The following is a 16,104-nucleotide window of genomic DNA, read 5'->3' as shown; positions in this document are numbered from 1 at the left end:
TCACTTTCAGATTAATCATAGAAAAAACAACAAAAAATAGGCCAGAGGGCAACAGACTGTTGTTTAAAAAAATGTCCATTTCACAGTGAGAATATAGGCTTAAAGCTGTAAATAAGCCTTTTCGTATTTAATTTCTAACTCCTTTTATTATGTGTATTTAAAAATGCCCCAAACTTCATGTCAAGCTGTCTAAACATAGTCTTCACACTTTGGTAATTATTTGATAACTTTATTAGAACTAACTTGGATTTTTCTTTAGGTACAAGACAAGCTTTTGAGATCACAAAAAGTCCCTTCTGTAGGTCAAATCTATATCCTAAATATATTTGCACTTGAATACAGAAACTTGTATTTTGAAATTTAAATAAAATTGAGATTAAAGCTGTGTCTGAAGCATGTAAAAGGTGCACAGAGCATTAGTACTGTTAAAAAATAAAACACTCAAGGCTCATGGAGACATGCAGAAATTTAACCATTTTGAAGGAAAAAATATTTTAAAAAATCATAATTAGAAAATGACCTCAACTGTTTTGCTGGTCTTCCTTATATTTATATAAGCACATCTTTCAACACATATTCTGAGACCTCATATTAAATTACTGAAAAAGTACTTCACAGACAAGAAATACTTTAATTAAATATCGTGTAAAATGAACAGTTTTTTATACAGTTAAATATCTGAAAAATGTACAGATAAAACAATCTTACTGTAATTTTCTTAACAGTTATTTCTACCATGTAGTGAAGCTTTAAGATTGAAGACAAGGAAGCAATGAGTGCATTGACTAATTAATCTAAAACACAAAACCATACTGCAGTAATGATGAATCTTGCAATTTTTTTTTCCACATGTACATGACTTCCTTTTGGAACAAGATTCTCAGATATGAGAAAAATCTGAGACATTTCCATGTAAATATGATGTATGAAGCTATCACAGAGTAAATGTGTTGCACATTCAGCACATGTGATACTATTCTTTTAACTTTTGAGTTAAACAAAATAACTGTTACTAAATGTGCATTTTGCCCAGAATGACAATATATGTTCCCCATTGCGACTCAACCTCCAAAGCTGCTGCAGTTTGCAAAGTATTTTGCATGCAGCTTTAGCAAATCACACAGTGCTATGCAAAGGCACAAAAATGGTCAAGTGATGTCCCTATTTTCTGCCTTTGCAAACAGGCTTGGGCATTGTCAGGCATGAAATATTGGGAAAGAAATTTCCACTTCCAGACACTGCAGTACGATACTTCCATTCTGAGGACTTGCCGGGTACAACAGAGTGGAGGCTTGCGGGGGATTAGAGTAAGTGTTTGTACAAAGTTTGTGCTTTTTACACCATAGATCATCCTTGACAGCTGCAGTGATGATTATCAATTGTGGTGTAAACCAATGACAGAGTGGCACCAAAGTTACTGTCAAGAACTCCAATGTTAAGGCATCAGAGAAGTCTTTCTGTATTTAATTGTTATTAATCTTTTAATCAAACATCAGTTTACCAGATGAACTGAAGTTTCCATTTTGACTTTAGGCCTCCAAATTTTTTTTCCAGTAAATACATTTTTTACTATGTGGCAAATTCATGGGTGGCAGCTAAAAATGAATATTACATTCTAAATAATTTACAACCACAAATTGGGTCATCCTCCTGTGGCTGCTGCACATGCACGCTTTCTACTATTATTCATTACAGCCATGTGGCACAAACAATTTCTTTTGACTATACAACAACAATTTTATTCAAAATTATTTGTTCAGATAACTTAAAAATTATATAAAAATAAACAATGAATTTGATTTTTCTCAAATAAAAAAAATGGACGAAAGGTCTGAACAAATCAACAGATTCCGCTAGTAAAAATGAAACATATGGACAAAGCAATCTCATAAAATGAAATAGATGTAGGCAAATGTTCTTGGCTTAATGCTCCTTAGGCATCACAATACCTGGCCGTGACAAACAAATACATACAAGATCAAATAAAATGAAGGAAAGCAATATACAAAATTTCAAAGATAAATACAATATTTATATTGGTATGTTACAAAAAATTGTTCAGTGACTGTGTTTATGTGAAAGAAAGTGTAGCAATGAAGACTAGGACTTATTTTACTCCTTACAGACTTCATAAGGAATAAAACCTCTCTCCTTAATATTAAGTGGATCTGAAAAATTCAAGACAAGTGTATAAATATTTAGCTACAACTTTGGCAAAATCACAAAATTCTACAATATTTTATAACCACATACAAAACACATTAGGGAGAAGGATCTAGAAGTCAAAGGACAACTTTCTGGTACAAGGAACATAGACTTCACAGTAGCCTAAGAATGCAATAGTATACAGTGCTAGCAAAAGTTGAAAAAACATTGCAGATCACACTTGTTTAACAGGAAGCTCTAGCAGTGGAAGTATAGTCTTTACCAACAGACAGTAGCTTTTGTATCTCTGTCAGTGTGCTTGTTGAAGGCAAGAGAAGAATTTTTGCAATATCAAAGTTACAATTTCTAACTACAATAAGTTACAAATTTCAGGATTTTTTTAAGATGAATTTAAGCATGATAACTTTCCCCTAGCCCTCCGTAGGTCCCCGTGTCTTAAATCATACATTTAATCTTCTCCTTCCAGTTCAATGGCTTATACCTCCTTGGCCCCTTCCTCACCCACCCCAGAAAAATTATTTCACATTATAGAGATACACAACCATTGTGAATCTAAATATAGTACTGAAAAATGTTCTGCTTGAGGAATATTTCAACCGTGTTTCATGATAATCAAAATGGTGCGTCCACAACGTTTCTCCCAACACATAGCAAGAACTAGACATAGCCAAGACGTCATCTGAAACTTTATACAAAATAGGCATTGCTTTTTTTTGTTTCTTCAAGATAGAGAAATGTGAAAATATGAGGAAGTTCTGTTAATAAAATGAAATTGTTCATGAAGAATTAGGTTGCTTGCAGATCATTTCCTAATGGTTTGAGTAAATTCAATAATAATGTTTTTATTTTGTTCTTAACAGTAGAAGGATCTGGTCATTTTTGTTTTCAATGTTGCTCATAATTTTCTAACAGCATCTTCAGATGTAATGAACGTCCCCTGAAGTTCATCCTCAGATTCTTGGTGTTGCTCTAGGTAAACAAATGTGGTCTTACATTGGAGGGACTACGAGCCCAGACATACCTAAAATAGAAGAAAATGAAATACTATTGGCAAGTTGTTTGTGTATAAATGATATTAGCTCTTATATAATGTAATTAAACTCCAAAATGCTAGCTGTAGGAACAAGTTACTGGATTGGACTGAGCATTCCTGTCTGCAGCTGTTTAGTATGGCTCATGCAGGTCCAGGATAAAAAATCTGAAATGTGCTTTTTAACAAGACAGCCTACAAAGACTTCACTTTTAAAAGAGGAGCAATCTGACATTTTAGGTGAACAGCATACTGCCTACCACATGTGTGATATTTCTCTTAGCGTTTTGTTAATGGCATACAGTGGTCCAGACTCCCTGGAGATTTCCTCTGCTGACAGGTGAGAAACAACATGGTCAGTTCTGGTAACGTCAGACAGGACCAACTCACTCAGTAGTCAAGGACCAGACACTTCTCAGGTTCCTTAAATTGAAATCTTAGCAACCTTGCCTCTTTTCTTGCAGCACTTTGACTTTAGCAGGGGACCTCAATTTTTGCTTTCTGTTAATTGCATTTTATCATAACAACTGTGGTTCTAAGCCAACGGCTGTTTAAGATCAAAAGTCTCCAGTACCTCAAACCATTTTACACTAAGCACATAGCTCTTAGATTTCTTAACTACTCTGAATTGTTCAATTTCTATCTTTGCTCTTCGCCTGCAAACAATCTATGTCACAGATGACCAAGACCATTCATAGAAAATGCATTCATAACCAAGAGTATTACATACATATTTAGTTGCCATGATGAGGTATAGAAGTCAGACACTTAGTAAACAAGTCAACAAAGGTTTAAATGGTGTTTATGGGGCTGTAAATATTCATGAATTTTTTTTAATTATTCTACATTTTCCAACAAAAATTGTTGTTATTTTACTGAAGTGTTGAAATAATAATTCTGGGTTTCTTTAGAAATTCCAAAGACCATGAGCAAATAATTTGAAAGGAAATTATATTAAATTTGTATACATTGATAATCTGATCTATGTATTTATACAGTACTTTTTTTCCAAATGGCATTTCAGATATTCAAAAGTAGTTGTTATAGTAAGACTCTACTCAAACTTGACTTAATGAATTAAACATCAAAACTGGACACACGGAAGGCAAATTGCAGATCTGGAATAATATCAAATTAACCTACAGATAAAGTATTACTGATACAGAAGTTATTTTATCTATTGGATAACATGTACTGCAGCTTCTAGTCTGCGCAGAACTTTGAGGTCACGTCTAATTGCATTTTGAAGCATTGCTCTCGTCTACCGTGTAAACACACGAAGTAAAATCAAAGTCGCAATGAACGCTGTGAAATTCTCCAAATTATATTATTTCAAAATCTTTCCTAAAGGGTACAAATATAGTGTCAGGAACACCAAAGCATTTCAATAAAGCTCCATCGCATGCTTAAAGATGAAACAAAGAAAGCTGAAACGTTGACAAGGACTATAGAAGCACACACTCTGATTACAAAACAAAGTGCATCTGGCCAAGGTCTGGCTTCAACTTGTTTTGTGCATTACTGGCTTAATTAGGTAATTGATTAGCCAGTGCAAACTATACAATTGCAATATATTTGTTTTTGGTTTCCGCTGTGGGGAAGATGTTGTGAATTTTAATGTGTATTATTGTATGGGATGAGCATGCCTGAAGGTGGATCAGGAAATGAAGGATACCAGCTCACCTTGAAGTCCATTTCCATTTGCACTGGTGCAAGATGGTGGAGGAGAGGCTTGAGGCCTGACAACAGGAGCAAATGCACTCTTTTGTTTCACTGCAGAGATGACATTGGCAGGTGAGAATGAGAAAATGCCGTGTGTACTGCTACAGTTTGAAGGGAGGGTGACCGAAGAGGCTGCCATGGTAGGGCTTGACGGCACTACTGCAACAAAGCAAAAAAAAAATCAGGCTGAGACTTCGGTTTGCACTGTACACAAGGCGTAGTAGAGAAGGCCTTTAAAACAATTTTAGATATATTACAAAAATTTAGAAATAAAATGTCCCAGCTAGGCCACTCTCTGGATAATAGGCAAACTCTTCTCTGATGGACTGTTTGTCATATATATACATAGCAAATGTACTTTCGATCAGTTTTGGCTTGGAACCCAGATACCTAATGCTCATTGAAGTCTGAATTTATTAGTTATTTATGTCCAGCCTCCAGAGTCACCCCTCCTTTTATCCAGCAGCTGATAACTCACAAAAAAAAATAATGCAAGCATTTATTCAAGATAAAACTGCACATGGAGCCGCTGCTTATATTGTACTAGCAAAGCAGACACTTACTGCCATAGGGAGAGTTGGCTGATGAACCGTTCAGAAATCCAGGAGAGCCTGGTACCCCCAGGTTGGTCATTGCTGCATTACCATATCCATTCATGCTGTTGCTGACTGTGTTATAATTGGACTGCTGAGGGGTGCTGCTGGGAACGTAGCCACGCGGGGAAACACTACTTGTGTTGCGGCTGTACCCTACTATAAAAGCAAAAGTTTACATTGTAATACTCGAAAGGCTCTTTCAGAAATCTTTGCACTGCTTTTCTAAATATTATTATGCTTTGCCAAAAGTTAAAGGAAATCTGCTGGAAGATTAATTTTGTTCTTGAAGGTAATTTAGCTGCAAGAACTGCTCCGAGAGATTCAGTGGTACAATTGATGGCTAAAAAACGACTATTGTCTTAAAATCTGATATTTTGGTGAAAAATATTTCAAGCTAGCTGACTGGAAATTCATCATTCAATGCTCGTGCTAGGTTCAGTATGTGGTAGCATCAATACATTCTACTTCACTACCAATACTTATTCTATTAAAGTCAATGGAGAGAATTCTGGAGAAGAGGTATAGTCCACTGACACTACTATACAGGATATTCAGCACTAACAAATTGGTGGTGAACTCCTAAGCCTGCATGTCCCAATGTGATACCTCCAGAGTTAGTTTGGATAAAGTTGCATTTAGAAACATTTCCCATTCTTGCCTCAGAGTCAGTAGTTTGTGAGTTCAAGTTCGAAAACCAGAGACACAAGAGACTGTAGAACTGGGGCTCACAACCTTTTTTATACCATGGACCCCTACCATTAACCGAGGGGTCTGTGGAAACCCTGCTATAGATACTGGAATCAGAGCAACAAACAATCAGCTGGAGGAACTGAATGAATCGAGAAGCATGAGTGATTTGGGAGTGGGGTGGGGGGAAAGGAAGTGTTGGCACTTTGGGTCAGTACTCTGCATTAGTCTTGATGCAAGGTCTCAAACCAAAATGATAACGGCTCCTTTCCCCACACCAGATACGACTCAACCCGCTGAGTTCCTCCAACACACAGGCGTTTCAGTGCAGATGCATTCCTGGGAATAGACAGTTGTCTTATTTGGAAAATGAAGCAGATTAGATGTAATGTTTTGGTCATTTAAGAGGCGAGATGATCTACTTGAAACATTTAAGGTTCTGAAAAAGATTGTTGGGTGGATTCTAAGTGAATGCTTATGCTGGTGGGGGATTCCAGAACTAAGAGGCATAGCCTCATAGTAAGTTTCCCATTTAAGACAGAAAAAGAAAAGTTCTTCATACAGGGAGAAGTAAATCTTTGAAATGTTATACTCCAAATAGCAGTAGATATTGAATTATTGTGCATATTCAAGAGTGGAACGGGGAATCATGGGTTTATGGAGGTCAGCCAGGATAGAGGTGTCAAGAACATTGATCAGATCAGTCACAACCTTGCTGAATGGTTAAGCATGTTTGAGTGGCTATACAAGACCTTCTCTTCTAATGTATAATTCAATACTGCAAGAATGCTATACTATAATAAGCTCCTGCTTTCATATAAACATTAACCCAGGGCCTAGAATGTTCTCTCAGGTGAAAGTAAGGAAAATCCAATGGCTTTATATTACACCAGCTATTCTGGTGTGCTGGGCAATACTTATCCCTCGATCAACATCACTAAAGCAGACCAACAGGTCATTACACTATTTTTTTTTTAGGAAGCTGGCTGTGTTTAAATTAGCTGCTGTGTTTTCTACATTTGAACAGTGGCTGTACTTCAAAAGTACATCATTGCCGTAAAGTGTTTTGGGACATCCCAAGGCTATGAATAGCTCTGTTTAAATGCAAGTCACTTTTCTTCTTTTGAGGAGCTACAAATAAATGCTGTATTAAAATATCAAGTTGATTGGCTGCTGCCTTCTGTTGTGCAGTGGCTATCTGATAAGCAGCACATTTCCCTTTCACTCAACGATAGGGCATATAAAAGAGTTTTTCAATCATATGCTGTCAGCCACTCTCACATTCAGTTGTACCAGTAATTATCAACAATCCTGAGTCACCATCTGAAGCAGTAAGAAGAATGAACTTTTAGTATTTGAAGTATCTCAAAATGGCACGTCCAGCAACAAGGAGCATCTTTATTACATTCACATAACCTTTAAAATTCCACCTCAAGCATGTCTCACTTAAGTATGTTATCTTGCAACAAACAATACAAAACATTTAGTTAACATTATATATATAGCTATTTTCTGGTTGTCATTGCAGATTATTAGTAGGTAAGCTTGCTTTGGTTAACTGTTTATTCTTCGTGACATCCTATACCTGAGGCATGAAACATCCTTGCTGATGTCCACCACAAAATGTGAATGGGTGAAAATCAAAACTATTAAAAACACACCGTTAATGTTCTAACATAACAAAAACAAATGAGCAATTAACTTACACTTTAGATGATACTTAGCAACCTGACCAAGTAAAATTAAATCATCACAACTGATTAACAATATTATTGCCGAACGGTCCCTTTCATGAATGGGCTCTTCTCAATTTGCAGCAGCAATACTGCATTGGTGTTATTTCTTGTATAGTTTGTTTTGATCAGTTTGAAATTCAAGGTAACTTTCATTTCCTCTTAAACTTTTGAGATTTGTATGACAAGATAAATCAGATTATTACTGCTGGCCAAAATAATTATTGCAGAATAGGAAAATATTATCGCACAGTTATTAATTAGGTTGGATTAAACATCTTGATTGTAAGTCAACTAAAATAAACTGACTTGCTTTCCTCTGGCAGGACAAATGTTCCAGGTAGATTTTTCAGTTCTGTAGAGGACTTTTTGCTAAAGAGCAACATTAATTTATTGAGTAGCTACCAAGGCTGGGATCACCACATTCACAGGTAATTCCCAGCCACTCTTTAAGTAACTACTAGAACTTTGCAACAAATTGCAGCTTAGTGTGTTCATATGACCATATAAACACATTCATAAAATCATAAAATATATGAATATATTTACTGCATTGGAGATGATGCACACATACTCCTCGGGAAGAATAAAAATGAGCTTATATTTTATGTAGAACATTAAGTTAACCCACAAATTTGTGTTTAATTTGGCACTAAAGGTCATTCAAAAAAAATTGTTCAATAGACTATATATAAAGCATTAAACTTAAATTAATAGGGAATTTATTCCTGTCAGAAACAGATTTAAAATCACTGACATATGTCATGAGATTGTTAACTTTATGGCAGCAGTACATAAATAAACAGAAAAAAACTGAGAGCTACAGCAAATATATATATTAAATAGTTAAGTATTGCAAAAAAAAATAAAAAAGTAGTGAGGTAGTGTTCATGGGTTCATTGTCTATTTAGAAATCATTAGGTAGAGGAGAAGAAGCTGTTCCTGAATCACTGAGAAGGTGCTGAGTGTGTATCATGAGGAACCACTGATAACCCATGCAAGATATTATGATTTGCGAACTAGCAGGGATTTAAGTCTGTAGGTTTCTTTATTTTGTTTGCTACTCTTTATCTTGCAGTTCATTCATAAATTGACACTGTCAAACACATTTCAAGTTTATGCAGAATGACTGATTGGTTCTCATTTTCCAACATGGCAGATGTACAAGTATTTGAAACAACAGCATGGTAGCTGATTTAGGCACTTTATTCAGGAAGAGTAATTCACTACAATGCCAAAGTAACAGGGGTTGAGGATGTTTTATAGTTGGACTGCTAAATGACAGGCAAAGAGATCAATTAGGTAAAGGGACTATGAAATATTACCAAAATGTCTAAAGTTAATGCAAGGCAGGACTTGTTGACACTGAGGTGAAACGGTTGCTGTAGGAACTTATCTCCAGAACACCAACATACCTTGGTCATTACCCTGTGATGACTCTGACACATTGACTGCTAGTTGGCTGCTGAAAGAATTAACTCCCATCATACCACTGTGAGCTGGGGTGTTGCCGAGAGTAGGAAGCTGGTTGTGATTACGTGGCACACTATACAGAGCTTCAGCAATATCAGCTGCGCGTTTGAGAATTATCTCCTAGAAATTAGATAGAATATTGCACATACACATAAAAGTGACTTACTCCAAATACAAAAGGAAACATTATGCAACTTAGATTTCAGAGATAAAAACGTTGTATATTTATGGCTCATCTCATGGCATCATTCTGAAGGTTTATTATGAATGTATTTCACTGCTGTCGTAGAGATATCCTTTCAGAATGGACTCACAACTAATCTCTAAATGTGAGTCATCTTGACAAAAAGAACTTGCTGCGAGAAACAAATGAATGGTTTAGCTTTGCCCTGAAAGCAAGGTATTACATCAAGCTGCCCAGCAGCTGATGTTCAAAATATAAAACAATATAAATTACTGTAAAATCCTCTTCTTTGCCAAAGCTTGCAGCCTGAAGAATTTATATTTTCAACGTTTAACAATAGGCAATAAATTCCAAGTTAAAAGTGCAAATCCACACTCAAACTTTACTGTATAAAGACCTCAGAATATTAACTAGTAGCCTGACCATGTAGCTATTTAACCATCAAGATGATTTGGAAACATGACTATATTTCTATGTCATGTGTCAAATCAGGATTATTACAGTTTGATCTAACACAAAACTATATTCTTGCTTTGAATTTTTCAATAAACAAATTTACTTCCAAAATGATTTCTATCACCTATTAAATACAAATAAAAATTATTTCTTGCATAGATAGTAAATTTGCATGTCACATCCATAATACAACATAGTTGAATAATATGAAATAGGTAGGAGGATCTCTCTCTCTCTCTCTCTCTCTCTCTCTCTCTCTCTGTTTATGTGAATAAGTTAAGTTTTAACTTACAGATAAATGATGAATACTTGTGATTTCCTTTACCTATTAAACAATTTGGGGGGGGGGTGGAATCCCTCAAACATCCACTAGTGTGGAAGTTTGTTCTTGGACTTTTAGGTGAAAGTACTTTTGCTTATGAGACTGAGTTTCAACGCTCATTCTAGTCATCTGAACATAATGCAGTACCAAGGGTTGCACTGTTGGAAATGTCAGTATTCAAATAACCTGCTATGTCATTTGGACATAAAATTTCCAAGATATATTTTCAAAAATGTAGAATGTCTTATTTGATTTTCTAGTCCATATAGCCTCAGTCAGCATTAATCAAAAAAGAGATAATGTGGTGATCATAACATTGCTATTGGTCAGAACCTGCTATGGCAATGTGGCTATTGCATTTTTTACATTATAACTTCACTTCGCTTCACTTCAGATGTACAGTTCAGAATGTCCTGACGGGGACAAAGAAGGCAATGTAAAAGCAAGACTTTCTTTCAATAACAAGCAAGCTGCAAGATTTCAATATACAATATATAACATGCATGGTGAAATTTCCTTGGGCTGGATTTTGCTGGTAAACAAAATCAAGCCCAAGAATTCCACACGTGTGTAGGGAAGTGTAGGCTTAATGACAGATTTAAAACGCCAAAACTGACAGTTTGCTCTCCATGGAGTCCAGCAACTGAGTTCAATTTCCGCTGGGGAATCAGCCCTTGGATCCTGGTCTAGGTTAGACCTGACACAGGATCCTTGACCCCATTGATTTCAATGGGGTTTCCCGGGCTGCAGCAAATGAAATGAAAGGAAAGGAAGATTATTTTTCAATCAATTTGGCTTAGTTTAATATTTTTGAAATGATTTATTATTTTATTACAATTTTCTGTACAATTTAACTGTTTAATTCCCTTCAGCTATTCCATTCACCTTTAAAAGTATTAGAACGTCTTGGAATGTCAGTAGCTTTGAGATATTTAAAAAGGCTCACAGCTTTGTATAACCGGCCAAGTTTGTGTTTGGAGTTGAGGGCTGCAGTGAAGCAGACTGTGCAGAAGAGCATTGGCACTTCTTAGGTAGTACTTCAGGAGCACCAGTCAACGCTTTTCCAGAGGCTCAGGACATGCTGCTGGAGTCCAGGATTTTCTGGCCTTTTAAGGTAAGCTAATCTTAGTCGCCTTGTTAATACAAAAAGGCATGATGAAAGTCAGGGCACTATCTTGAGGCAGAGGGTCTGGGCCATTACTGCTTGACCTCCATATCACCCAGCTGTTAACAAAGTAATTGTAGCACTTGTGCACTGCCATATCCCTTCAGCCAGCACTGAATAGTAAACTGTGGGTTCCATTTATTTTCTAGCAACTAAATAGTTTTGCTTTGGGGTGTAATTTTGTACAATCAATTCCATATGCATCTATAAAAACAAGATCAGGCTTCCACACATCTCTTATGGTACATTTTTCATATGTATCGTATCAAGATATCAGATACTGTTAATAAACTATTAAAGCCTCACTTTGATGCCATGTTTTGTAATAATTGTTTAGTTATATTATTTGATATAACATGCTGAATTATTCATTCATTTGCTACACGTTAGTTATTCTTAACATACCTGGTTGTTGTGTGGCATTCCATATAGGGCCTCTACTAAATCAGCTGCTCTCTTCAGTAATACTTCCTGCAGTGAGTTAAATATTGAATAAAATCAGTCAGTGAATGCATAATACAGCAACAGTTTGAATTTGTCTCTGCAAGTCCAATGGAAAGATACACAGGCAAACACACACACACACACACACACACACACACACACACACACACACACACACACACAAAATCAGGCAAACGACTTCAAATCGAGAACTGTAAATAAAGCTGTTCAAATTCATTAATGTAGCTATTTTGTGAACACAGATCTCCATAAGACTACCTCTTAATACATGCTTTCGTCTCTAGCTAAGATGCTGAATTAAAGAAAGGTAAGCCTGAGTTTTAATGATGTAGCCTTGTGGGTATTTAACAAACAAACACATAGTAGATATGAAAGGTACAGGCACCACTTCTGGCTGCTAATTCCTCGGACTTTAGTAGCGAAGAACAATGAGCAATTTTCCATATCTTAATTAAACTGGCTGTGTCTTCAAAGACACCATCTCACCCCTAATTCATGCCCCAAATTTGCAAGAGGGTTCAATGCTTATTCCTCTTTATTCTGAACAATGAAGTGAATTAACTTAGGTTAATCTAGTTCTTTCATAATGACATTAAGAAATTTTTCAATTAACCTCTTTGACTGCATGTTGTAAAGGACTTCATAAATGACTTCACATCCAGAGATTGTAGAGTACTTATGCCTGAGGGTATGGATGAACTGAATTTTGTCTTATCCCTGTCTGAATTCCTCTTTTTAGTTTTACAGTTGCATGGACTAATTCACAATTTAACTCTATTAATGAAGAAAACATGCCATGTACAATTTTACAAATTTGCTGTTCTTTGAAAAACACACTGCCATGACCAAATGATGGGTTTTCTAATTAAAGGCTCACATCAGTAGAGAAAAGACAAAAATTGACCTCCTGTGAAGTAGTGCAGGAGCTGTCTCTGGTGCTGATACTTTGCAATAGTTTGCAAAAGGTTAAAATTAATGCATTCTTTTAACCTTTTCATGTAAATAGACTTCAGCTGTTTGCAGCCAAAAATAATATGGTGAGTGCCTTCTACCATCAAATTTAAACTAGCATTTCAAAGGAAAATATGTGTGTTTGTAGCACTAACCATGGCTCAAAGTGTCTTTCATCTCAAAGAACGGACCCATCCTTTATTTATCAAGATTAATCACTGTAGGCATCACTTCTTGCGCATGCCATACGTTTATAGGAACAGCATTTAATATAGAAAGTTACCGGTTGGATGGCTCGTACAATGGGCATTTACCTCTGAAATTGGTGTCTATGCTTGATGTTGCATGCATCTAGTTTGCATACAAATAAAGAATTATACTTGTCATGAAGCAGGTACAATCAATGAAAGGCACAGCTGTCTTAATCAGGTTTCATCAGCAAGAGCAGCTCTCTCTGAGCAAGATAAAGTGTTTTTCAGAGGTGTTAATAATTACTCATAATCTCTCCTATCATATTGCAAGATTTTTACATGCTTTTCAATTTTAAGCAACGATTAAAGCAATTAAGATGGGTGCATTTACCAGCTATTTTTCATTCCCAGAAAATATCCTACACCTACTTGTCCATATGCTACTTTGCAACTGGAACATAAGGATAGTTTAGGAAATGATGTGAGCTCTCATCACTAATCTGCCTATTACTGGATAGTATCTTAACTAATGAACTCTACTTCCAGCTCTGCTCTTGAGAGGAGGTCTAGTAATATTACAGAGAGACAAAAAGTGGAACCCAATCAGTCAAGGATATTCTGAACAAGTTTGTTTTGCAACAGTGTGCCGAGCTGATATACACAGCCTCATGCTGTGAATACGATTAGTGGGGAATGGTGGCTGAAAAGCATTTCAATGGAAATTTCTAAACCTTAGCCATAAGTGTAATTGGCTGCTTTTCAATAGGACATAACAGACTTCAAGTTAAATGGAAACTATTAAACCTCAGATGATTTCAGCAGTTGTTTCACAATGAGTGTACAATTTTATTATTGCCAGTATTCATACTTGTACTCTGGTCTGAAACAGTTCGAATATACATGATTATTCACATGCCCGATCACCTAGAATAGCATATATCATCACAGTTAGAAAAGGTAACCAAGGTGATGTTGCTGCAGGTGCTAATGTCATTATAAAACTGTAAAGCAATTATTCTGTTAGTTCTTGCCTCGGGTTATGAATACAATGAAGAGTGTAGAACCATTAGATGTAGCTACTTCAAAAACGCAAGGAACGAAGATGAATTTTAATGCTTGGGTAATTGCTCAACATGGATGCATTCCAAATAAATTTTTGTATATTAGACAAAGGAAAACATAATAGACTTGTGTTTGCCGCTAGAAATAGGGGGAAAAGATGAAATGCGTGCAATTAATTATGCTGGAAAAACCATCCTTTGCTTACTCACTTTAGATTAAATATAATTTGTCAAGGCAGACCAGAATACATAATTTATTTTTCTATCTTCTGCTTGTTAAAATATTATATATTGTAGAGCTAAATTATGCAATCTTAAAACAAGCCTTAAGAAGAATGAGAATTCTTCTGTCTCTGTTCACTTAAAAGCTTTACCTTTCAATCTTTGTTTTTAGCACTTGAATGCCTTTTCTTATTGCTTTGTTTTCATTGGATTTGTGTATAACATTTGCCTATTTGTGCCACTCCCATAGGGTCAGTCAGCTCATTTTTGATGTTGTCTAAAATTAGGAGGTAAACTTCAATTCAGCCCAACTTCTTGTCACTATAGCAACATTATTAGTGTATGTCCAAAGCAATACATGCAGAAAGTATTGGCTTTCTGTCGCAGTACAATTATCCGTCAGACCACGTGCATTACGGATCTTCAAAAAAATTGCTGAAAAAAAATCAATACTGTGGTAATATTATCAACTCCAGGGTGAAGTCATGGTGGAAGGAGCCCTCTCCACTGCTCAGCTTCAGCGAGATATACAATTCGCATTCTTAGAGCTACATCTTTTATTTCTGTTATTTTACACTGTTTGTAATGCTCTATGGTGATTTTTTTTTATTCCTGTTCTTGTTTGATTTAAAATATACGTTGGGGCCAATTGCTATTTTACTTGGAAGCTGCTATGACCCTGGCAAACCAACCTCAGACGGCTGGCTTAACAATGATGAATCGCTTGGCAGTTTAATTTACATGCCGCTGAACTCCACATTTGGGTCCATTAGAACAAAATCAAATATTTATGTTGTTTATTGAAACTGCTAGATTTCATCTTATCCAGTGATCGTTTTGTGTGAAGCCTGAACAATACTGTTTCACCTGAATTAAAAGAGCTAAGTAATGCAGCACTTGTGGGTGTACGCTAACTGGCCTGTCATGTTCTAAGCCTGTGAAAAAAATGCACATGCTAAATCTTGCTTCATGCTTTATACTCTAAAGAAGAATACTTTATTCCTTTGTCTTTTATCAGTGACACAGCATTTTGTAAAATCCTAAAACAGGACGTGTGACGCAAAAACACCAGCATTTAAAGGATGCAAATTATCTTCAATTAACAAATGTAGGTAAAGTTAACAAGAGATGAAAGATCTAACTTTTTCCCCCTAACATTACCACTACAAAATTTTAAGCAGCATAGAAGTCAAATACTTGAATTTTTATAGCAATGACCGATGCTACAACCCACTGCTGTGAGCCAAATATTGAACTGCTGGAAAGTCAAAGCAGTTTTCCCCCCCCCCAAAAAAGGACTTGCTATTTATATTAAGCTTCAAATGTGCCCTTGGTATTTACTAGTAGAAATTCACAATAAACTGATTAGCTATAACCATAGTCAGGGATTTTATGTTTGATAAACAGATGATAAATGTTTTTTATTAAAAATTGCATCAAAGGATGAAAATTGTAAATTTTGCTTATCTTTCATGCTGTACATGAAGATGAAAATATTTTGATTTGAGTTCACTGCATGTGTAGACACTAACACTTCTCCTTTGGAAATTAAATGAGAATGCTTTCAATATTAATGTGTGGCCTTCATTTGTTAGCCAGCTAAGACATGGACTTATGACAAAAGCTTTGTCAACAAAAGATTAAACCAAATCAAGTTTCTGAAAATGAAAAGAAAACAAG

The 16,104-nt window shown here is 35.8% G+C and overlaps 1 protein-coding gene across 4 annotated transcripts in view; it reads right to left on the bottom strand.

Annotated features, from left to right (window-relative positions):
- Positions 1 to 214: 214 nt before the first annotated feature.
- Positions 215 to 16,104, bottom strand: part of ebf3a (EBF transcription factor 3a) — a 124,962-nt gene continuing 109,072 nt past the window's right edge. For 2 of the 4 annotated variants that reach the window (XM_059947668.1, XM_059947669.1), the window contains exons 12-16: positions 11,940 to 12,005; positions 9,350 to 9,527; positions 5,482 to 5,670; positions 4,880 to 5,077; positions 215 to 3,187 (exon numbers count right to left, since the gene is read on the bottom strand). In XM_059947668.1, coding sequence (XP_059803651.1) covers positions 3,156 to 3,187; positions 4,880 to 5,077; positions 5,482 to 5,670; positions 9,350 to 9,527; positions 11,940 to 12,005 — 663 coding nt within the window. In that variant the 3' untranslated portion in view covers positions 215 to 3,155. The remainder of the gene's footprint in view (positions 3,188 to 4,879; positions 5,078 to 5,481; positions 5,671 to 9,349; positions 9,528 to 11,939; positions 12,006 to 16,104) is intronic. The other 2 variants (XM_059947670.1, XM_059947671.1) reach the window with 1 other exon arrangement.

This window comes from Hypanus sabinus, chromosome 22 (genome assembly GCF_030144855.1).
Source record: "Hypanus sabinus isolate sHypSab1 chromosome 22, sHypSab1.hap1, whole genome shotgun sequence".
Lineage (NCBI taxonomy): Eukaryota > Metazoa > Chordata > Chondrichthyes > Myliobatiformes > Dasyatidae > Hypanus > Hypanus sabinus.
This window is presented reverse-complemented; position numbering and strand designations above follow the sequence as displayed.